Raw genomic sequence first — 18621 nt, 5'->3', positions numbered from 1 at the left:
AGGTGGGGTTGCTTCATATAGCTCATTTACTGCCTCACTTTCAGTCCTTTGTGTCAACAAACTGCCTTCAGCTGGGGGGATTTCTTCACAGTAATTCAAAGTACATTCAGTTAGGTCTTCTCCCACTTGTTGGAGATCAACAATGTTCTCAACTTCCTCTTCATCCTCATGTTGAATTATGTCAGCAATGTAATGGTTTTGCTCTTCTAAGCCATCATAATTGCGGTCACTTGGATCATCATCATCTTCATTACCATCATCACTTGCATCTTCTAAAAACCTTGTATGCTGTACTGATTCCAGATTGCCATCTTCATCATAAATTCTCACTGTATGATGAGGGATGGAGTCTAGGCGTGTTGTGCATTCTTTCCAGCAGGCTTTTAAGTACTGATCTTCTGACTTGAGTGTGTGTGTACGGAAATGATGAAGAGGTGGACCATTATCATTGCTCTTCCTTTCATCAGGGCGATCCAAAAATTCAACACCACTGACAATATGCCTCTACCATATGCCTTCACCACAGATGAGGAAATCAGCAATCCTTTCAAGGTGTGCTTGATATGCCTTTGGGTATTTCAAGAGCAATCTGTCTGGGATGATGGTATTTTCTGCTCGAGGCAAGCAGCTTGCCAACTTCCCCAGTTTGGACTCTTGTTCCTTCACAGTATCTCTCTGCTTGTTCTCCTCAGACTTCATTTCTGCTTGTATCCTTATGATGCCAGGGGTGATGATCTCACCAGGTCTTCTACTTGATGTTGCAGTGGATATGCTTGACAAGGTGTTGAAGTGGCGTTCTTGCTGCTCAGTGTTGGTTGACCTTGAGCAGATGATACGATGTTGGATGGGAGCATGCACGATCAAAGAGTGTAGGTACTGCCCATAAAACTTTTTCTCAGTGAGAATCTGAGGCTTCCCAATGACTTCTTCACAAGCAATGGCATGAAGAAAGGTCTGATTGTGAAGTCGTAGAATACTTCTTGGACAGCGCTCTTCTGGTTTGGCATACAGGATGCTGGATATTTCTGTCATTGTGTCCAGAAGGGTCTGCACCTTGTCACCCACAACGCCTATTGCAAATAAAGGAAATTTGATGAATAATAAGATAATAATAATAAAATTAGATTTACATAGTGCTTTCATTAAAAATATTCTAAAGCGCTTTACCATGTAAGATAAAGACTATGGTAAAAATATAAGCAAAATGCACTATTTAAATTTAATACATTTAAAGAACATATTATATTAAGATTATGGCATGCTATGCGCTAATTTAAAAAAAGTAAGTTTCTAACTTTGACACATAATGATAACAATAACAAGTCAATGAAAATCATACAGTGTATTAAATTTGTGTAATATTACTGGATTTATACATTTTTCTACTAAACAATGGTCAAATTGAATTCAATGAGGTACAATAATTATTTTTGTCACAATCTGATGAAAGGAACACAGAATTTATTATGTACTTTTTTAATTGACATTTTTGTTGATCACAGGTCTTGAGTATTGATAATATTTTTTAACTTATGTAAAGTAAAAAACCCCAAAATACCATGATGGTATCTTCGTTTCTAACCTCGTAGTTGTTTGGCAAGCACTATAGCCATCTCTCGGTAGTCTGAGCCTCGAAGTTGTTCTTTTGTTCCTGACACTAACTCCAGCATCTGCTCACACCGACATTTTTCAGCATCAGAGAGGTGGGCAGTGATTTCAGAGACAACATTGGAAATGTCCTCCTTTACGTCGTGTAGTGGCTCTGTAGGAAGGACTTCATACATGCCTACAAAGACAAACAAAAGCAAACAACATTTATCATACTACTTGATGTATACAATATACTTGTAGTTAAAAAGTCTTTAAGATGAAGGTATTAGGGAAGATTATTAACTTGTTCATCAAATTTTGATTAGTAAATGGTTATAACAACATTGATAAAAATTATAATTTCTGTACCCAGGTGGATTTCTTCCAGGCTCTTATCCTGGTCATTGACCAACAATGCTGGTACTCTTTGAATGCCCTTCAGATGGTCCTTCAAGTTTTGCTGCAGTTCTTTCTTTAATCCCTCATCACTTAATCCCCTTGCCACGCACTCAGCTGTCAACTCCACTACTGTCATATCTTTGAAGGGTCTGATTCCTCCATTTCGTTTCCTCCTTCCGGCTGGTCCTGCTCTAACTATGCTGCAGCGGTCTGCTAGGGATAGATATGGGCTCCTAAAGCTATAAACTAGGTCACGATATCTGCGTGAGTCACCACTACAGCCACTGCAACCATTGTTTCCACCCCTCTGCTCACCACTCTCAAACTGCTGCTCTGGCCCATCACCATGGAAAAAACGCATCACATCCATTACTGGAGTCCCCTTACGTGTTTGCAAGTTATTGGCAAGCTGATCCAAACATTCTCGCCTGGTGTCAATATATGCCAACTGTTCTACCTCCTTTGCACTGCATCTCCCAAGGATGTAAATATGGGGCTTTTCAACCAGTGCAGGGACATCTATGTCACCACGCCCTTTAGCTTTCATTTCTGTTGAAGTGTAGTAGAAGGCTGGATCGTAAACACACTTGATGAGATAAAGGAGGTGGCCATGGTTTAAAATTGTTGAACCATCCCCCCATACCATCAGGTGTCTGGTTCTCTCAAATTTCATCAGTCGTTCTCTTCTTTGACCTGGAGTATCCCCTGAATGGTTTTCATCTCCCAATACTTTCAGCCGTTCAGTTATCTCCTCATCATTCATCTGCTCATATTCATTATTGGTATAACCTCTTACTACTCCAAGTTGCTCACACCTGTCCAGTTCTCTTTTCCTTATTTCTGATAAAGGTATCTTTCTTCCAGAAACTGTGAAGTGTACCTCTTTCAGAGTGCCATCGCTGTTGAGGACCAGTTTCTTGTACTTCTTGGGCACCACTAACTCACCAATGGTATATTCTCCTGCTTCAAGTTTTCCCTAAAATGAATAGAAAATGTTTCTAGTGTAAATTTTGTATTTTGTTATTGTGTCAATGAAGTTTCAGAGCACTTTTAATGAATCAATTCTTGTTATAGTTAGTTTAACAAAGAAACAAAATCAGAAAAGTAGACAGGCAGAATTATTCCTTGAAATTTTTTGTTTTCCTATACAGTGTATACTCACCTGGAAGAAGATTTGAGGTTGAAAAATATTTATAATAAATTATCATATGTTACATTACTCTTTGGGTTTACATGTATACTTAAAACATATATAAATGAAATTATTCTTTGGGCTTATACTAGACATAAAAAAAAAATATATGCCACATAACAAACCTTAAGTGTTTCTTTGATTTCTCTGGTTGTTCTAGGCGTTGGAACTGTGATCTCCCCTCCATAAGTTCTATTCAGCTTCCGTCTTGCCTTTGCTGGCCTTTTACGAAACTGCTGGAAGCGCTGTAGGTCCACCCCCTGTTCTATCAGGTACTCCTTGACAATCATGTTGCCTAGTTTTTGATCTTGAAGGCCATGTCTTCTTGCCAGGTCTGAGTAATTGATCTGTAAAGATACTGACTATTAGCATACTCCGGTGCCAGATAATGATGAATATCAGTTTATAGTACAGTGATGGAAGTAGATTTGAACTGATAAAATTTATGTCGTCTTTTTTAGGACAAATATTACGTGTAAATGTATCATTTTTATTGTCTTAACTCACCTTTTCACCATCCTTCATGTTTCTTGCTTCTTGCAGGAGACTCTCTTTGTCAAACAGGACGGATGATGTTGGTGGTGAATGCCTTTTACGTTTTCTCTCGCCAAGAGCTTCCTGGTTCTTACGTTTTTGTGCCCTAGTTGAAGCATCTGTGGATGACTCAAAGTGAAGTGACTTTCTTTGTTTTGACCTCTGGGTGAATGACTGCCGCGTTGCTAACATTGCGTCACAATCTCTTTTGGACCACTCATCCTGGATTTTATTTTTTTCTTGGCGTGCTCTCTCACGACGCTGCCGCTTTTTCCCAATTGCGTCTTTCTTTTTTTGGAGCTGAAGTTCCTTCACTTTTGTTTGTGCTTCAGCAAAGCTTACCTTAAATATTTTCTCAAAGTGACCATTCACTTTTGAATAAATGTGTTTTACAGCAGTTTTAATGGCTTTTTGCGTCGGTTTCACTTCACTTTGTGTCTTCACCCCACTTTCAATAAGGGCTTCTTTTAAAAGTTTTTGGGACTTGAAAGTTTCTCCACTGGGGAAAAGATAATGGATGGCATAATAGTGCACCTGACAACCTCCACAATTTGACAGTGTGTGCTGTTTCTTCTGCGCCGTATTAAGAGCTTTCCAGTTTGCCACTGAAAATGTGTCTTGGTACTGGGCCCTGGCTTTTGAATTCATCTTTCGGAAAGAGCTGTAAATTGCTTTGGATTTCTTGACATAAGTGGAACGCTCGACCGCAAAGACTTCATGACTGTCACCCTCGAACACTGCAAGATAGTTCTTCCACCTTTCACTAGGGTCAGTTTCAATCGAAGCACTTCCAACCTTGCGAAAGCTCTCCTTTACAGCAACTCTAGCAAATACACAATTAAAAATGACAGACATTTTCGTTTCACACGAATACACTTAGCTCGTTATCGCGTAGAACCGTTGTTAGGGAACAAAATCTTGAAGAGGTTCAAGGAATCAGTGTGCGTATCTCGCGATAGCTTTCAAGTTTTGCGCCAAAAGTGTAATTTATTCTTGTTATATGATTCTACTTGGGATAAAATGACAAACGTACTTTATTCTTACCGCCCAAATTTGCAAGTTAAGAGACGAGAAGCTGGTTTCTCGTGTTTTATTATAACCGTCGAAGGCGATCTAACCCTGGATTTACAGAGATGCAGTCGACCTCAGAAAACGAGAAAAAGAAACGAATATCATCAAAAGTATACAAAGTTTGCCTGTATTAATTCTAAGAATGTTCCAAGTAGTATTTGGTAGTGAATCAGCCGTTAAATTATTGCTTCTGAACTCGCGAAGGAAGCTTTCGTCCGCCATGTTGGAACTTTGCGCCCTCGCCAGGTAAGCGTTTTCGCAGATGCCCATTGGCTAACTCCCTGCCATGCCAACGGCGGCCTTCTTTGATGAACCGTGCACTCGCGTGTCAAAATGGCGGACAAGAGGTTGAATACGTGACTGCGAGTTTTCAAAATTCCCACCTCTTAAACAGTTTTAATTTGTCTTTTTTCCAAATAAATAGAAGTCTGTGGGATTTCTCTTGTTGATAGCGGTTGGAACAAGGTAAAGGCTATGATATTTTCGGGCGAAAACCATGATAGAGGAAGCAGCTTCGCAGAGACAAAACTCGATTTAATCTGCCTCGCACATTTTTTTCTTTCTGGCAGCCATTCCAAGCGGGAAACCAATGAAAAAAGTCTCACATATTCATAGCTATAACTGCATTTTGTTTTGCCTTGTGTTTAGTGGTGGGAATTTGCTCAAGAAAGCAACCGACGAATTTGGCGCCTAAATTAACTGTTTTTGGTTTTTGAGAGTATCATATTACGCTACCACAATTCAGTCCGACAGAGATGGTAGTGATACACATTTCTGCCAAGTTTGAGAAAAATCCCTTGAAAAATAGCTCAGTTATTCTCAATTTTGTAAAAATACGGGTTAAAGGCAGGGTGACCCAGGCCTTAATTAACCTGAGACGTCTTGTAACTACTTCGGTAGTAGGTTGTTCTTAGCTTTAAACATTAGCATTGCTATATCGTGTAACCTTCTGTTATAAAGAGTCGGTAGGTTGGCCTGCAGGAGCAGATTTTCGTATGAGTCCGATCTACTGTTAAATACTGTACGTAGAGCTCTCTCCTGTAGCCTCTCTAATTTACGCCTATCTGAAGCTCTACAAAAATGCCAAACGGTACTGCAATATATTAAATGAGGTAAAATAGCGGCCTTGAATAGTTGCAACTTGGCAGGGGTAGGTATAAAGTTCCTTAGTCGCGTGAGTACTCCAATTTGCTGACTAGACTTTATACACACCTCTCTGATGTGATTACTAAAATTCAGATCAGAATCAATATTCACGCCTAACAGTTTGATGGAGTGGAATTGTTCTATTTTAACTCCACCTATTTGCATGTTCATTTCAACTGTGCCATTCCTTTCACCAAGTACCATCGACTGATATTTTTTAATGTTCACTTGCAACAAGTTCTCTTCATACCATTTTGTTATTTTGCTTCCATCATGTAGTAACTTCTCCTCCACCCTACCGATCGAGTGATCTGATGAAAATATCTGATGATCGTCCGTATACATTGATATGTCAGCTTCTACAGTAGCCTGAGTAAGATTGTTCTGGAATACATTCCACAACAGAGGGCCAAATGTAGACCCCTGGGACAGCCTCTTACAACATCTCTCCACTGACTTGTCGCTTGAGATTGAGAATCTTGATCACTTACGATCAAGAACAAATGTTTTCAATGTGTGCGTTGAGAGTAGTCTGCTTAGCTGGCGAGATTCGTGGGCTAGTGATTTTTGGTGGCGGAGCCGCCATCTTATTCTATCACGGGCTTGGCCAGCGAAGGAATTCGCGTAATTCAAAAAATGAAATTTGTGTAATTCAAAAAAAGCGTCACGAATTAAGGCGGGAATTCAACTGGACTCACCAGTAACTTCGCGGCTTCGCCACTCGCGGTCCTGCGTTCCCTCGTGGCTTCGCCGCTAAACCACACATGCGCACTCATGCCACTTGACATTTCTTAAAGTGCCACTGAAACGAAATTTTTATATGTGAGATTTTTGCTTAGTCATAAAGTTTCAACCTTACTTGGAAACACCGCGAATTTTTTTTTCGCATACGGTAAGCGAAAACTGCTTTTTCAGCCGTTCGAAGTTGGCTGGTTAAGCCCAAAATTGGCGGCCATTTTGGCGCGGCCAAAACAGCCTAGTGACGTCACTGGTTGTATTACTCTCACGGTGCGCTGAAAATTTAGAGTGATTATGGGGGAAGAGATTACTGTTCGAAGCCCCCCCAAAAAAACATCTTAAGGACATCTCAGAGCTGTAAAGCAGGTAATAACAGTAGCCTTAGACATGAAGAGGTCGAGAGTCGATCCTGGGGCTTGCCAGTCTATTTAATTGGATATTTGCAGGATATTTTATGTAAGCAAGCAAACGAGTGGGAGTTCCTAGATCGCAAAATGATCGGGACTCTTGGTGAAATGGCCAGCTCTCAATTAAACAATATCTACACTCATAAAGTAAAAAAGACATGAAAACAAGAGAAAGCGGCTTTTGAAAATATTATCCGAACTGCTGCTGCACGAATCGCAGCAACAACGCTTCGAGGAAACCGGACGCTTTGTGAGTTTCACAGCGGACGAGATTGTGCCACAGTGACCTTTAGTCCAGTTGTATCTGCTACATCCTACAAGTTATCACAACAGCAACAATTTAAGAAACCCTCTTCTTTTATATGAGAGAGCGAATTTAAACTAGGCGAAGGTAAACTAAGCTGCCATGACCCTGCAGGTGTGTTTTCAGGAAACGAGAGAAAGCGTGACAATGTCGGCGGCGAAAGGTCATATATGCAAATAAGTTCAAATTCTGTTTAATAAACCTTCGAAAGGAGTGTAAACTAGTGACATTTTAACGAATTGTTTTGAACTTGGATACTATTAAATGAAGATCATAGACATAAGTATGTGCTAAAGAACTCAAAGTAATCCATCGGCCGTGAAATATTGCAATTAGGAGATACGTGTGAAAGAGAAGCGAAATTCCTGCTTTGTTTACACTAATACGTATGCGGCGATAAAGCAAACCCTGCTGCGGATCACAATTTTCAAAGATACATTTTGTCTACCACAAGAGCTCTCACTTATTAGTATCAAAAAGATGCCCTCTGTGTGCAAAGAAGTACCCGACTCAAAGCTTGTGGACCGTTAATAACTTCGTGATTGTGCGGATGGCTGATGCGCTTACGGCTTTTAATGCAGTATTAAAAGTTGCCGAAGATATATTCGAACCTTGTTAATAGACCTTAGATAAACGTGAGAATCCAAATTTCAGAACCAGGCTGAAAACAGACGACGAAATATCGTGTTTAGGCTTCAGGATGTGGTTTAAAAGTTGCCACACTCGTCTTCGAAATCTCCAATCGAGTACTCAAGATGTTCGAAAACTATAGTGAGCTGTTATAATCTGTAGCATTTATTTTGGTGAATCGACACCCTCTGGCGCCCTCCAACGTTTATGATGTGTATTTCTTGTCAAGGCTGGACAGAAATTACAAGGTAGAAAACTAGTAGGTATCGACAATATGAAGAATAAACTTGAATAAATCAAGTGAAAACAAGAGAGAATCTATAGCGCTTCTTGCGTGAATACAACCAGTGACGTCACAAGGTCCTTAAACTCGGTTCCAGAGCCCGGACACAGTTTTGCTCCAAAAAGTCGATTTCAACAACTAAAAAAAGCACTTTCCGTTGGGATTTGACAGAAATAAAGTTCACCATTACTTTAAGCACGTTTGAAATTATAGATTGGGATAATAAAAGAGAGTACGAAAATTTCGTTTCAGTGGCACTTTAACCTATGACCTAACCAATGTAGAAGGGTTAACAAATTCACTGAAAGTCAGCCTGTTTTTTTAGCCCATGCGTAAATTTTCGTTTGACCGTTTGCGCAGAAGTCTCAGAAGACGCTAAATACAAATCAGATAACATTTTGGGTCTTGCTTTTGAAAGTGTTCTGACGCATTAACGACAAGAAGTACTGTTTTGTATTTCTTTCCCACTTTCCGTCTTCTTAGAACTCCCTCTTCCTGCCCTTTCCCTTCCCGTCTCCCATAGCCCTCCCATCCCCCTCCCATGCCCTATCCTACTGAGGTTCCGCCTACCTGTGCCCTCCACCCCAGATCCTCCACCCCCCCCCCCCCGCAAGTTACAAGATCCAAAAAAACGTTTTTCTGCGAGACTATAATTTACTCTTTCTTCAATGGAATTTTCATCCAACTGGAATTCATAGTGATCTTCTTTCTATCTTCTAATTCCAGCACTGCTTGGCCCAAATGTTAATACTTTAATTTTGAAATGCACTTACATATGTATGGCACCAATGACCAAAATATCTATGCCAATGAAGAAAGACACTCAACTTTGCTGCCAGTAATCATTACTTTTTGAACTTTGGGTTTAAACTTTCAAGCTACAGTACAGGAAAGCTCAAAATAAGCTTCTATCTGTGAGATTTGACGAGATTTGCGTACATACATTACCGTCACATGACTAAACCTAATCCACCGGTGAAGGCTCTCCTGGACTGCGACAAGTTTTTTTCTTTAGTCTGTCAAGCATGAACTAAAACTAAAAGCAGCATTAAGTCATGTTCAACCAAGAATGCCGTTCTCTGATTGGCTACACTACTCACTATCTATTCTGTTTTAGCATAAATCTGCTAGCGTTCTATCACGAATGGCGTTCTATGATTGGCTAGGCTAGTCACTATTCAGTTGTAGATGGTGAGTAGCGTAGCAGCTAGGGGCCGCTTCTTTGTGTTTTCGAAGTGTCTTTGAAGAGGATTTAGATTAAGTTTTGAACGACTAGTAGATTTAAAACAGTTAGATTATTGGCTCTCGATTTCTATGCGTGATAGTTCAATCGGGCTTCACCCTCGTCAACAATCACGCGATAGAAATCTCGAGCTCGTAATCTAATCGTTAAGTAGATAGTGAGTACCCTAGCAATGTGCGGTTGTTAACAAAATGGCGGCAGCTTCTTTATGTTTTCGAAGTGTCTGTGAAGAGGATTTAGATGTAGTTTTGAACGACTAGTAGATTTACACTAAAACTATTAGATTATTCGCTCTCGATTTCTAAGCGGGATAGTTCAGTCGGGCTGCACCCTCGTCAACTATGACGCGATAGAAATCTCGAGCTCATAATCTAATTGTTAGAACATCACTGACACACTCGGCTACCGCCTCGTGTGCCACTTTTTTGGTCTAACCACTTACCAAATTACCAGAAATAGCCTGCAAATAGCCTGCAGATCTATTGAATACTTTTTTGTGCCACACGTGCTTAAAAACTCAAACTTTTACAAAGAATGTACAGGCTCATTGGTGTTTTTGCTTCACAAAAATTTTGCAGTTTTCCGAAAGACAATGTCTCTTTCAATATTGCTCCCAAAGAGTTAAAACTTTCAACAGGCAGTACGTGTCATAAGCTCTTTAACTGGGTGGGTCAATTCATATTTAACATGATGCCTTCTCCGCGTACAGTCGTATGCTAATGGGGCAAAATGTTTGACGTCAGCAGAGACCACCCCATACTTCAAGCTGGGGGTAATCTTAGTTACAAGACGAGGTTAGACGAAAAAAGTTCTAGATATTTTCATGTGACTAGCTCTTAAACGGAGATTAATCGAATTAAAACTAAGAAGAAAACGGAGAAATAAAATCTATGCTAATTACAATCAGATATGCAAGCATCGTCATGTTTAAATCTATGCTTTTTTCTTTGTTGTTACTTGGGATATCAACAAGGAAATGTTTGTTTACAAAGTTTGGCTCATTAGTATAAGTGCGCGATTCAGTTTCTAATGGAGCTACAAGAATTTCAGTTCTGATTATTTAAGGTCATACTGAGCTAGATTAACTGTCCTAACGAATTTAAGAACGATGTAAATAACACTCTTTTTGTGCGACGCGGGTTTAAAAACTGAAGAATTTTACAAAGAATGTATGGGATCATTAGTGCTTTTGCCATCCAGAACTCTTGCAGTTTTTTAAAGACAATTTCCCCTTCCATGTTACACCCAAAGTGTTGAAACTTTCAGCAAATGCTACGTTTTCATAAGCTCTATGACTTCAACTGTTTGAGGGTCAATTTATATCCAACATGATGCGTTCTGTAGCTAAATTGTATGCTGATGAAGCACAAATGTATACAATGACGTCAGCAAAGATCCCCTAATACTTCAAGCTGAAGTAATCTTAGTTACAAGACGAGGTTAGACGATAAAAGTTCTAGATATTTTCATGTGACTAGCACTTCACGGAGATTAATCAAACTAGCTGATATATGTATATACTGCGCTAGAGGGAAGTTATCTGGCTTCACCTTAATCAGCAGGCTTCTAAAACCTTTTATCTAAGCTTGGTAACCTGACGTATTTCGCTACGCTTTTGAAGCTTAACGAAATCCAATGGCAGTCCCATTTGCGTCTGTCCAGCGGTCACTGGAAGTGTAACAGCCACATCCTCCCATATGCACTTCTGTAAGGAAGAAAAACTCAGTTGGCATAGTGAGCCCTGTGGGTGGTAGTACAGCGGTATTTCGCCACTCTACTGCTATTCCCTTTCGCTCGTAGATCAAACTATCGGCACGGCTGGCGTTTGGAGGTAGCTGGGCTTGATTGGGCAGGAAGGCAAACAGATTATCTTTCGAGCCAACGCAGTTTGTATAGCGCAGAGGTCTTCCGTTGGACTGAAACCCAAGAACCTTACCATCTACGCCGGCAACATGAGGGGGAAGGATCCCTGGTGAAAGCAAAGATTTTCAATTCGAAAGTTAACACAGGAATGAAATGCAATGGGAATTCTATAGTTAATAATTGTTCCAGGAGTGCGCGTTGGAATAATCGTTTTATTAAAAACGCCCCCAAAATATAGAAAACTAAACTAAAATAACAATAGAAACGCCCCCAGAAAATCACGTGCACGCTTACCATTTTTGTAAAGCATGGTATAATGGCTCATAACCCATGATGGCTAAGCCAATGAAAACTCTCGAATTGCATTATCCAATGATCCAGTTTTTAATAATAAGGAATACCATGAATGATTTATGTAGTATGATGAAAAATAGTTCTGTTACCTAGCAACAAGTAGTCTCCCAAGTGACTATTGGCTGGTGACGTATATCCGTCATAATTGTTGACACGAGCTCCAAGTAGATGTTGTTTATATTCCGGCAGCTGTTGTACAAGCGTGTAGGGTTGAGTTCCGTCTTTCTTTTGAATTCTCATTAGTACCTGAGTTCGATTAGTAAACAGCTCGGAGATCATCTGCTGGCTTTCAATACCCCGGATGTCTGTTCTAGGGACAAAAGTGAAGCCACCTCCGGCAATCGCCATTTCACAGTAGACAGTGATAACTTTACTACCAAGAACAGGCTGAATGGAGTACAGGCCGCTCAGAGAATCGTGAATGTCCGCTCTTATCTCCTTGCATGATTTGTAATAATAAGTTTCCTGAAACAAAAAAACATCAGGCAATGCAGGATTTTTCATGCCAAGATACCCATTAAACGATCTCTATTTTTCAACTGTTTCATTATTTCCAAAGGGCTGGTTGTTACAAACCCGACTTTTGATTTTAACTTTGGGATACTCAGATTCAAAGCTGGTTAGAAAAAGAGTCTTATGAGCGTTGTCTCATTGTCTCTCATCCTGCGGAGTTCCGTTACTGTTAACCTCGCTTTTATTTAACCAACAATCGGTGATAATTTTTTTAGGAACTACTCCCGGTAATAATCTACTTTGACTAGCATACTTATAGTAAGACTAATTGGACCGAGTGGAGTACAATTCAGGGAGTAATCGGTCGTGTAGTTCCAAAATCGGCATTTCTAACATGATGACTCAATAGGAATTAGACAGGACCATCGCGCGCGTCGTTTTATTAGTCGTGGATACGCGATGCGTAGAAACGACTATTGTTATGGGGCAGAATATGCAAATATGTCACTCACTCCGATGTAAACTTTTGGCCGATAATATAGAGAGCCTGGGTACGAGTTTCTCGAAGACCTCCTTAGTCGAGAGCGGCCATTTGGCGGTTTATGTGTTTCGCTTTTGTAAATATGTAGTATTTTGCCTGTGGGCTTTTGCTTACACGAAGATGAAAGCTGAGAGAGGTATTTATGACTTTATATCAAACCTGCCAAACTCAATTGTTACAAACATTCTTTTTTTATTAGAATAGTTAAGCTATGGAATAATTTACCAAGAGACTTAGTGGAAGCTGATAGCTTCCAGCTATTCCGATCCAAGCTCAAATTGTATCTGAATGTTTAATTAAGGATCCTTGTTTTTATATATTTTCTGTATTTCTCGTATTATTTTAGGAAGTTTTTACATAGGGTTTACCTCATAACTTCCTTTTCGAGACGCCTTTTCTTTTTTATCTTTTGTTTTTATATATATACTTCTGTAACTTTGCGTCTTGAATAAAGAATATATGTATGTATGTATGTATGTATGTATGTATGTATGTATGTATGTATGTATGTATGTATGTATGTATGTATGTATGTATGTATGTATGTATGTATGTATGTATGCATGACTGTGGTCATGTATAGGTCACAACAGCGCGGCCGGCAAGGTCAGGGAATTGATACAAGTCAAAATCAGGAAACTAGACGCAGATATTAGGCTCATAGCTTTTCTCTTGGCTAGGGAATTTGATGGCTTCCCATTCGCTTTCTCTCCTTGTAGAATCCAAGGTAAGCCTAAGGTAGCCTGTTTCTGTATTGTATTTTTTTATGTACAAATTGAAATTCTGGCGGTGCTCGTCTCTTAAATTCGAAACCCGTGATTTAATTTGTATTTTAAAATAAGCTCACTTCAAGCAAAAAATTCAAATAGCTTTATCTTTTAATTTTGTTGTTCTTCACACTACATTTTGTCCCTCTATGCAGCTCGACCAGAGTGAGCACTTTGTCATGAATGGTATACAAGTCAGCGTCCAGGATCGAGTAAATATGCCCTAAAATCTGAGTGATGGATATTAAACAAATTAGCATCCAAGAAACTGCGTAGATCTACTTTTTGCACGAGAGATTTATTGTCCAATCATGTAACACACAATTGCCAAGATAGGAATATTCGATTATCAGTTGAGTAAGGCGGGACGAAAGTTTGGTCACCAAGTTTTAACGTAAAAATCGCGTTGTTGTTACGAGCAACTGGCTCCGTATCCATCGGCAACTTGTCGGCCTTTGACGTCATTGGCAGCAAAGCGCGCGAAGTTGTAGGCGACGCGACAGGTGATGTACGGCTGTTGATATTGTTACCAACGGAAACGAGGTAAGTTGCCAGTGACGACACTATAACTTTAGACCCAAAAGTTCGTAACCAAACTTCCCTCGTGCCTTAACCAACTGATAATAGTAGTAAAATACTGTGATTTCCGTTTCCAAGAAAGAAAACTATTATTATTTTTATTGCCTACATTACAATCAGCAATACCTGTGTATTTTGCAATGCATTAAGCTGGCGGGGAACTCGCTATAGTTGTCTCAAGGTGCACTTTTTATCAGGCGGGAGGTATGACAAAGAGGCACGGATTTTAAACATTCATTGCTAACTTATCCACGAAAAGAGATGTAACAGGTCTACTGTATGCATGTGAAAGAGGTTTCAAGTTGGAAGTCACATGTGACACGGTAACTACTTCTGGAAAAAAACACCATCCAAAGGGAAAGGATTTGGAACTTGGGGCAGTGCAACCTTGTGTAAAACTTGGTTAGGTCCCTTCTTCCTCCCCAAGTTTAACGGGTCATTGCTAGTAGCACGAAGGTGGAGAGGCCATCATGATGGGTAAGCGAGCGGGGGAAAGCCCTCATGGAGAGGACCCCAGTGAGCGAGCGGTCATTTCAGCTAGATTCTGCTCCCGCTTCAGGAGGCTGTCAGTGATCCAGGTCTACGCGCCACACAACGAGAGGTAGGAGGAAGAGGAGGACCACTTCTATGAGGAGCTGCAGCGGACGATAGACGAATGTAACAGGAGCGACATTGTGGTAGTAATGGGCTACTTCAACGCCAAGGTGGGAGGAGACAAAGGATACAAGAGTAGCATACGGAGACACAGGATGGGAGACAGGAACGACAACGGAGAGAGGCTCTGCGATTTTTCCGTGGCAAATGGTCTGGCCATCACAGGAATATTGTCTCAGCACAAGGACATTCACAAGACAACATGGGTCTTAGCAAACAGGAGAGTGAGGAATAAGATCTACCATCTTCTGATCAGTAGGCATTTGAAATCTGCAGTTCTCGACCCTTGAGTGCAGAGGGAGGCCGATGTCAACAGCGACCACTACCTCGTCAGGACCAAGATCCAGCTGAGACTCAGCAAGTATGTCAACGTGAAAAAGTTCAAGCCCAGGTTCAACAGAGACAGACTGAAGGACACAGGTATAAGACGGATTTACTGTGAGGCAGTGAGCAGGAGGCTAGAGGAGAACAGAATAGAGGAAAGAAAAGCGATAGAGGAGTTGTGGGAGGCCCAGAGTAAGGCATACGTGGAGTCAGCAGAGGAGGTTCTTGGGTTCCGCAAAGGCAAGAGCAAGCCCTGGATCAGCCACAAACCTGGAAGGTGATAGACGAGAGGAAGGAAATCAAGACCAAACTGGACAGCACTAAATCAGAGAGGGCACGGAAAGGGATCAGAGAGTAGTACAGGCAGAAGGATAAGGAGGTGAAGAGAAGCGTGGGAGAGGATACGAGGAAGTGGATGACAGAGACGGCCCAGGCGACACAGACAGCAGTAGAGAACCTGAGAGCTAAGGAGCTGTAAGACATCAACAGACAACTGAGCGGCAGGGGGCTGAGGAAGACGGCGGCAATCACTAACAAGGATGGAAATCTTCTCAAGACCAAGGAAGAAAGGCAGGCGAGATAGAAGGAGCACTTTGAGGGAGTCTTGAATAGGGAGGCACCACCAAACCCAAATCGACGGATGAGGAGATGGGGGAGGGGCAGCTAGAAATCTACACGGAGGCACCAACACAGAAGGAAACCAAAATGGTGGTGCAGACTCTCAAGAATGGCAAGGCACGAGGAATTGACCAGATAATAACAGGACTGTTGAAGGTTGACACAGAAAGCACTTGCGTGGAACTCAAGCGCCTATTTGACCTGATTTGAAAGAAGAGGAACTGTCGGAGAAGTGGAAACAGGGACAGATATGCAAGATTCCGAAGACAGGGAACCTACAGCAACGTGGTAATTGGATAGGATTGGCGTGGCTACCTATTGCTAGCAAGGTGCTGGGAAAGATTCTGATGAGCAGAATACAAGGCAGTACGGACCACAGGCTGAGGAAAGAGTAGGCATTGTTTAGACCAGGAAGAGGCACAGTCGAACAGATCTTCATCCTACGTAACATCTTGGAGCAAGTAAACGAATGAAATGCAACCATCCATGTACTTTCATTTCGTCGACTTCGAGAAGGCGTTTGAGTTGGTGCACAGAGACAGCCTGAGGAGGATAATGAGAGCGTACGGGATTCCAGACAAGCCGATAGGACTGGTGAAGGTGCTGTATGACGAATTTACATGCGCAACGATCGACGAAGGAGAAATAACGGAGAAATTCGCGGTGGTCAACGCCGTGAAGCAAGGATGTTGCATGTCGGGATTCCTGTATTTAATGGTCAATGACTGGGTGATGAGGAAGACGGTGGACGAACAGAGGACAGGCATCAGATGGGACTTTCCAAGGCTACTGGCAAACATTAACTATACGCAGACGGCCCGCTTCTGCTAACATCAAGGGCAGACCATATGCAGGGAAGAAGCAGCCAGGCTAAGGGAGAATGCAGGCAGGGCAGGATTAAAGCTGAACCTACAGAAATTCAAGTGGATGAGGGTCAACAGCAGGAACAACGAGGGACTGAAAGTAAGTGACAGCATGGTGGAGGAAGTGGACAGTTTCAATTACCTGGGGGCGCAAGTGACGAAGGACGAAGGACGAAGGAGCAACACTGGACATCAAGATAGAAGAGGAGAACGCTGGCTTATGCAAGCTTCAACGGGCTTAACAAGATCTGGCACGCAAGACACATCAGCAGAAAGACAAAGACAAGGCTTTTCAAGACGCAAGTGGTGCTTTCAGTGCTTCTCTACGGCTGTGAAACGTGGAACACGACAAACGGAAAGGAAAAGAAGCTTGACATCTTCCAGACCAAGAGCCTCCTAATCTTCCGCATCAGATGGCAGCAGCGCCTGCTAAACAAGGAAGTGCTGGAGATGGCAGGAACAGATCCAATAAGTGGGAAGGTAAGAAGGAAGAGATGGTGCTGAATTGGACATGTCTTGAGGGAAGAAGTGAACAACGACTGTACTGTTACCCTTGGATGGAGGCCGGAGGGGAAGGCAACCAGAAGCAGACCCAAAACTACCTGGCGTCGCACTGTAGAGAAGGAGAGAGAGAGAGAGAGAGAGAGAGAGAGAGAGAGAGAGAGACAAGGTTGGAACACACGGATAAGAGCAAGACAGGCAGCAAACAACCGCCAGCAGTGAAGGGAAGATGTCCGGGCCTTGTGGCTCCAGTCGCGAAGAAATTTACCTTCAACTACCATCGCCAGTTGCTCTGATTGTGTTGGCCACTGTATTTCTATGGTATGAGATAAAATAGTCATGCAACCCTTTCTCGTCGTATACCATGGAATATCTAACTTGTCACATGAATTTTCTTGGTATATACACTCGCTGAAAGGCTCGTACATGATCAGGTCGACCACCTTGATCGTTTTGTGACTCCAAGCTTTTAATTTGGCGCCAAAAATGGGTCGCCTACGTTCTAAGTTAGTATTGTCTGTATTTTTTTTTAGTTGCCAAGAAAAAGTCCATTATTGTGTCGTTTCAGAAGGACAACCCGAATTTGACTGTCGCTAGTTCTGTGGGCGTAGCGACTGCAAGGGGTCAAGCAAATCATTTTTTCGCTTCGAGGAACATTGAGGGTCTCAGAGAAACAAAACTCACTGTTTCTCTTGGGGCCAGTCATTAAGGTGATTCCTCATAATAGCATTGCACATCCCTACTGGGCACGATTTTCGAGTCATTAGCGCGCGCTCACGAGCGAGTGCACATACACAACATATACAAAATAATGGCTTTTTCTAATCGGCATGCCTTGCGAGAGATAAATCATCGTTTTTTTCCTCGGAAACGAGTGCCGGGACCTAATAATATTTGTATTCAGTTTGATTGCAGAGATCACCTTCTTTCTTTGCAGTGAATATGGACCAATTTCTACTTCAGAGTTCAAAATTATCACGGCAAATGCGAGCATAGCTAGCACTCGTAAAACATAATATGTGGCTCCAGAACACTGCGTGCTTAGAAGATATTGAATCACTGTCGACAAAATATGAGTGCCTTTGTCATGAAACGATGCAATACATCCATTTTTGTATTTTTCGCTTAAAGGGACAGTGTCATGAGCTGCGCGTGCGCGTCTTTGCTTGCTCTCCTGTTCTTCTAGAAAAGCGGCGGCCATTATGGATTTGCCGGTAACGGCGGAAGTTGTGAGGAATCGTTTTCGAGCGCGGATAAATGAGATTTTACAACAACCTGCCTCGCCGAACTTGGATTTTGATGGCCAGGAATCAGTTTTTTATCGTGTTGAAACTCTGTCTAACACAGTTGTGAGCGTTCGTTGGGACAATGTTATTACGCTGTGGCTAAATGATCGGCAGCCGGTCAAGGTTTTCAAAACAATGACTGGCGGTCTCATATTTTTCTCAAATTTAAGGAATCGAAGGAACCGACCCAATTCAAAGTACGATGTGCCGATTAGGAACTGTCAAGCGATCAAGAAAGCTTTACAGATCGCAAGTCTAACGCTTGGTTTTAATACGCTTGG

The 18621-nt window shown here is 41.6% G+C and overlaps 1 protein-coding gene and 1 pseudogene across 1 annotated transcript; both read left to right on the top strand.

Annotated features, from left to right (window-relative positions):
- The first annotated feature begins 14777 nt into the window (after nt 1-14777).
- LOC145500655 (protein CFDP2-like) lies at nt 14778-15353 on the top strand (annotated as a pseudogene).
- Nucleotides 15354-16164: 811 nt separating this feature from the next.
- LOC145501663 (uncharacterized) lies at nt 16165-16521 on the top strand. Its single transcript, XM_081481088.1, has one exon. The coding sequence runs from the start codon at nt 16165-16167 to the stop codon at nt 16519-16521; it is 357 nt and encodes a 118-aa protein (XP_081337214.1).
- Nucleotides 16522-18621: the final 2100 nt, after the last annotated feature.

The sequence above is a fragment of the Orbicella franksi genome, chromosome 10 (assembly GCF_964199315.1).
Source record: "Orbicella franksi chromosome 10, jaOrbFran1.1, whole genome shotgun sequence".
NCBI lineage: Eukaryota > Metazoa > Cnidaria > Anthozoa > Scleractinia > Merulinidae > Orbicella > Orbicella franksi.
The sequence above is the reverse complement of the archived record's forward strand: the minus strand, read 5'-3'. Positions and strand labels throughout refer to the sequence as shown.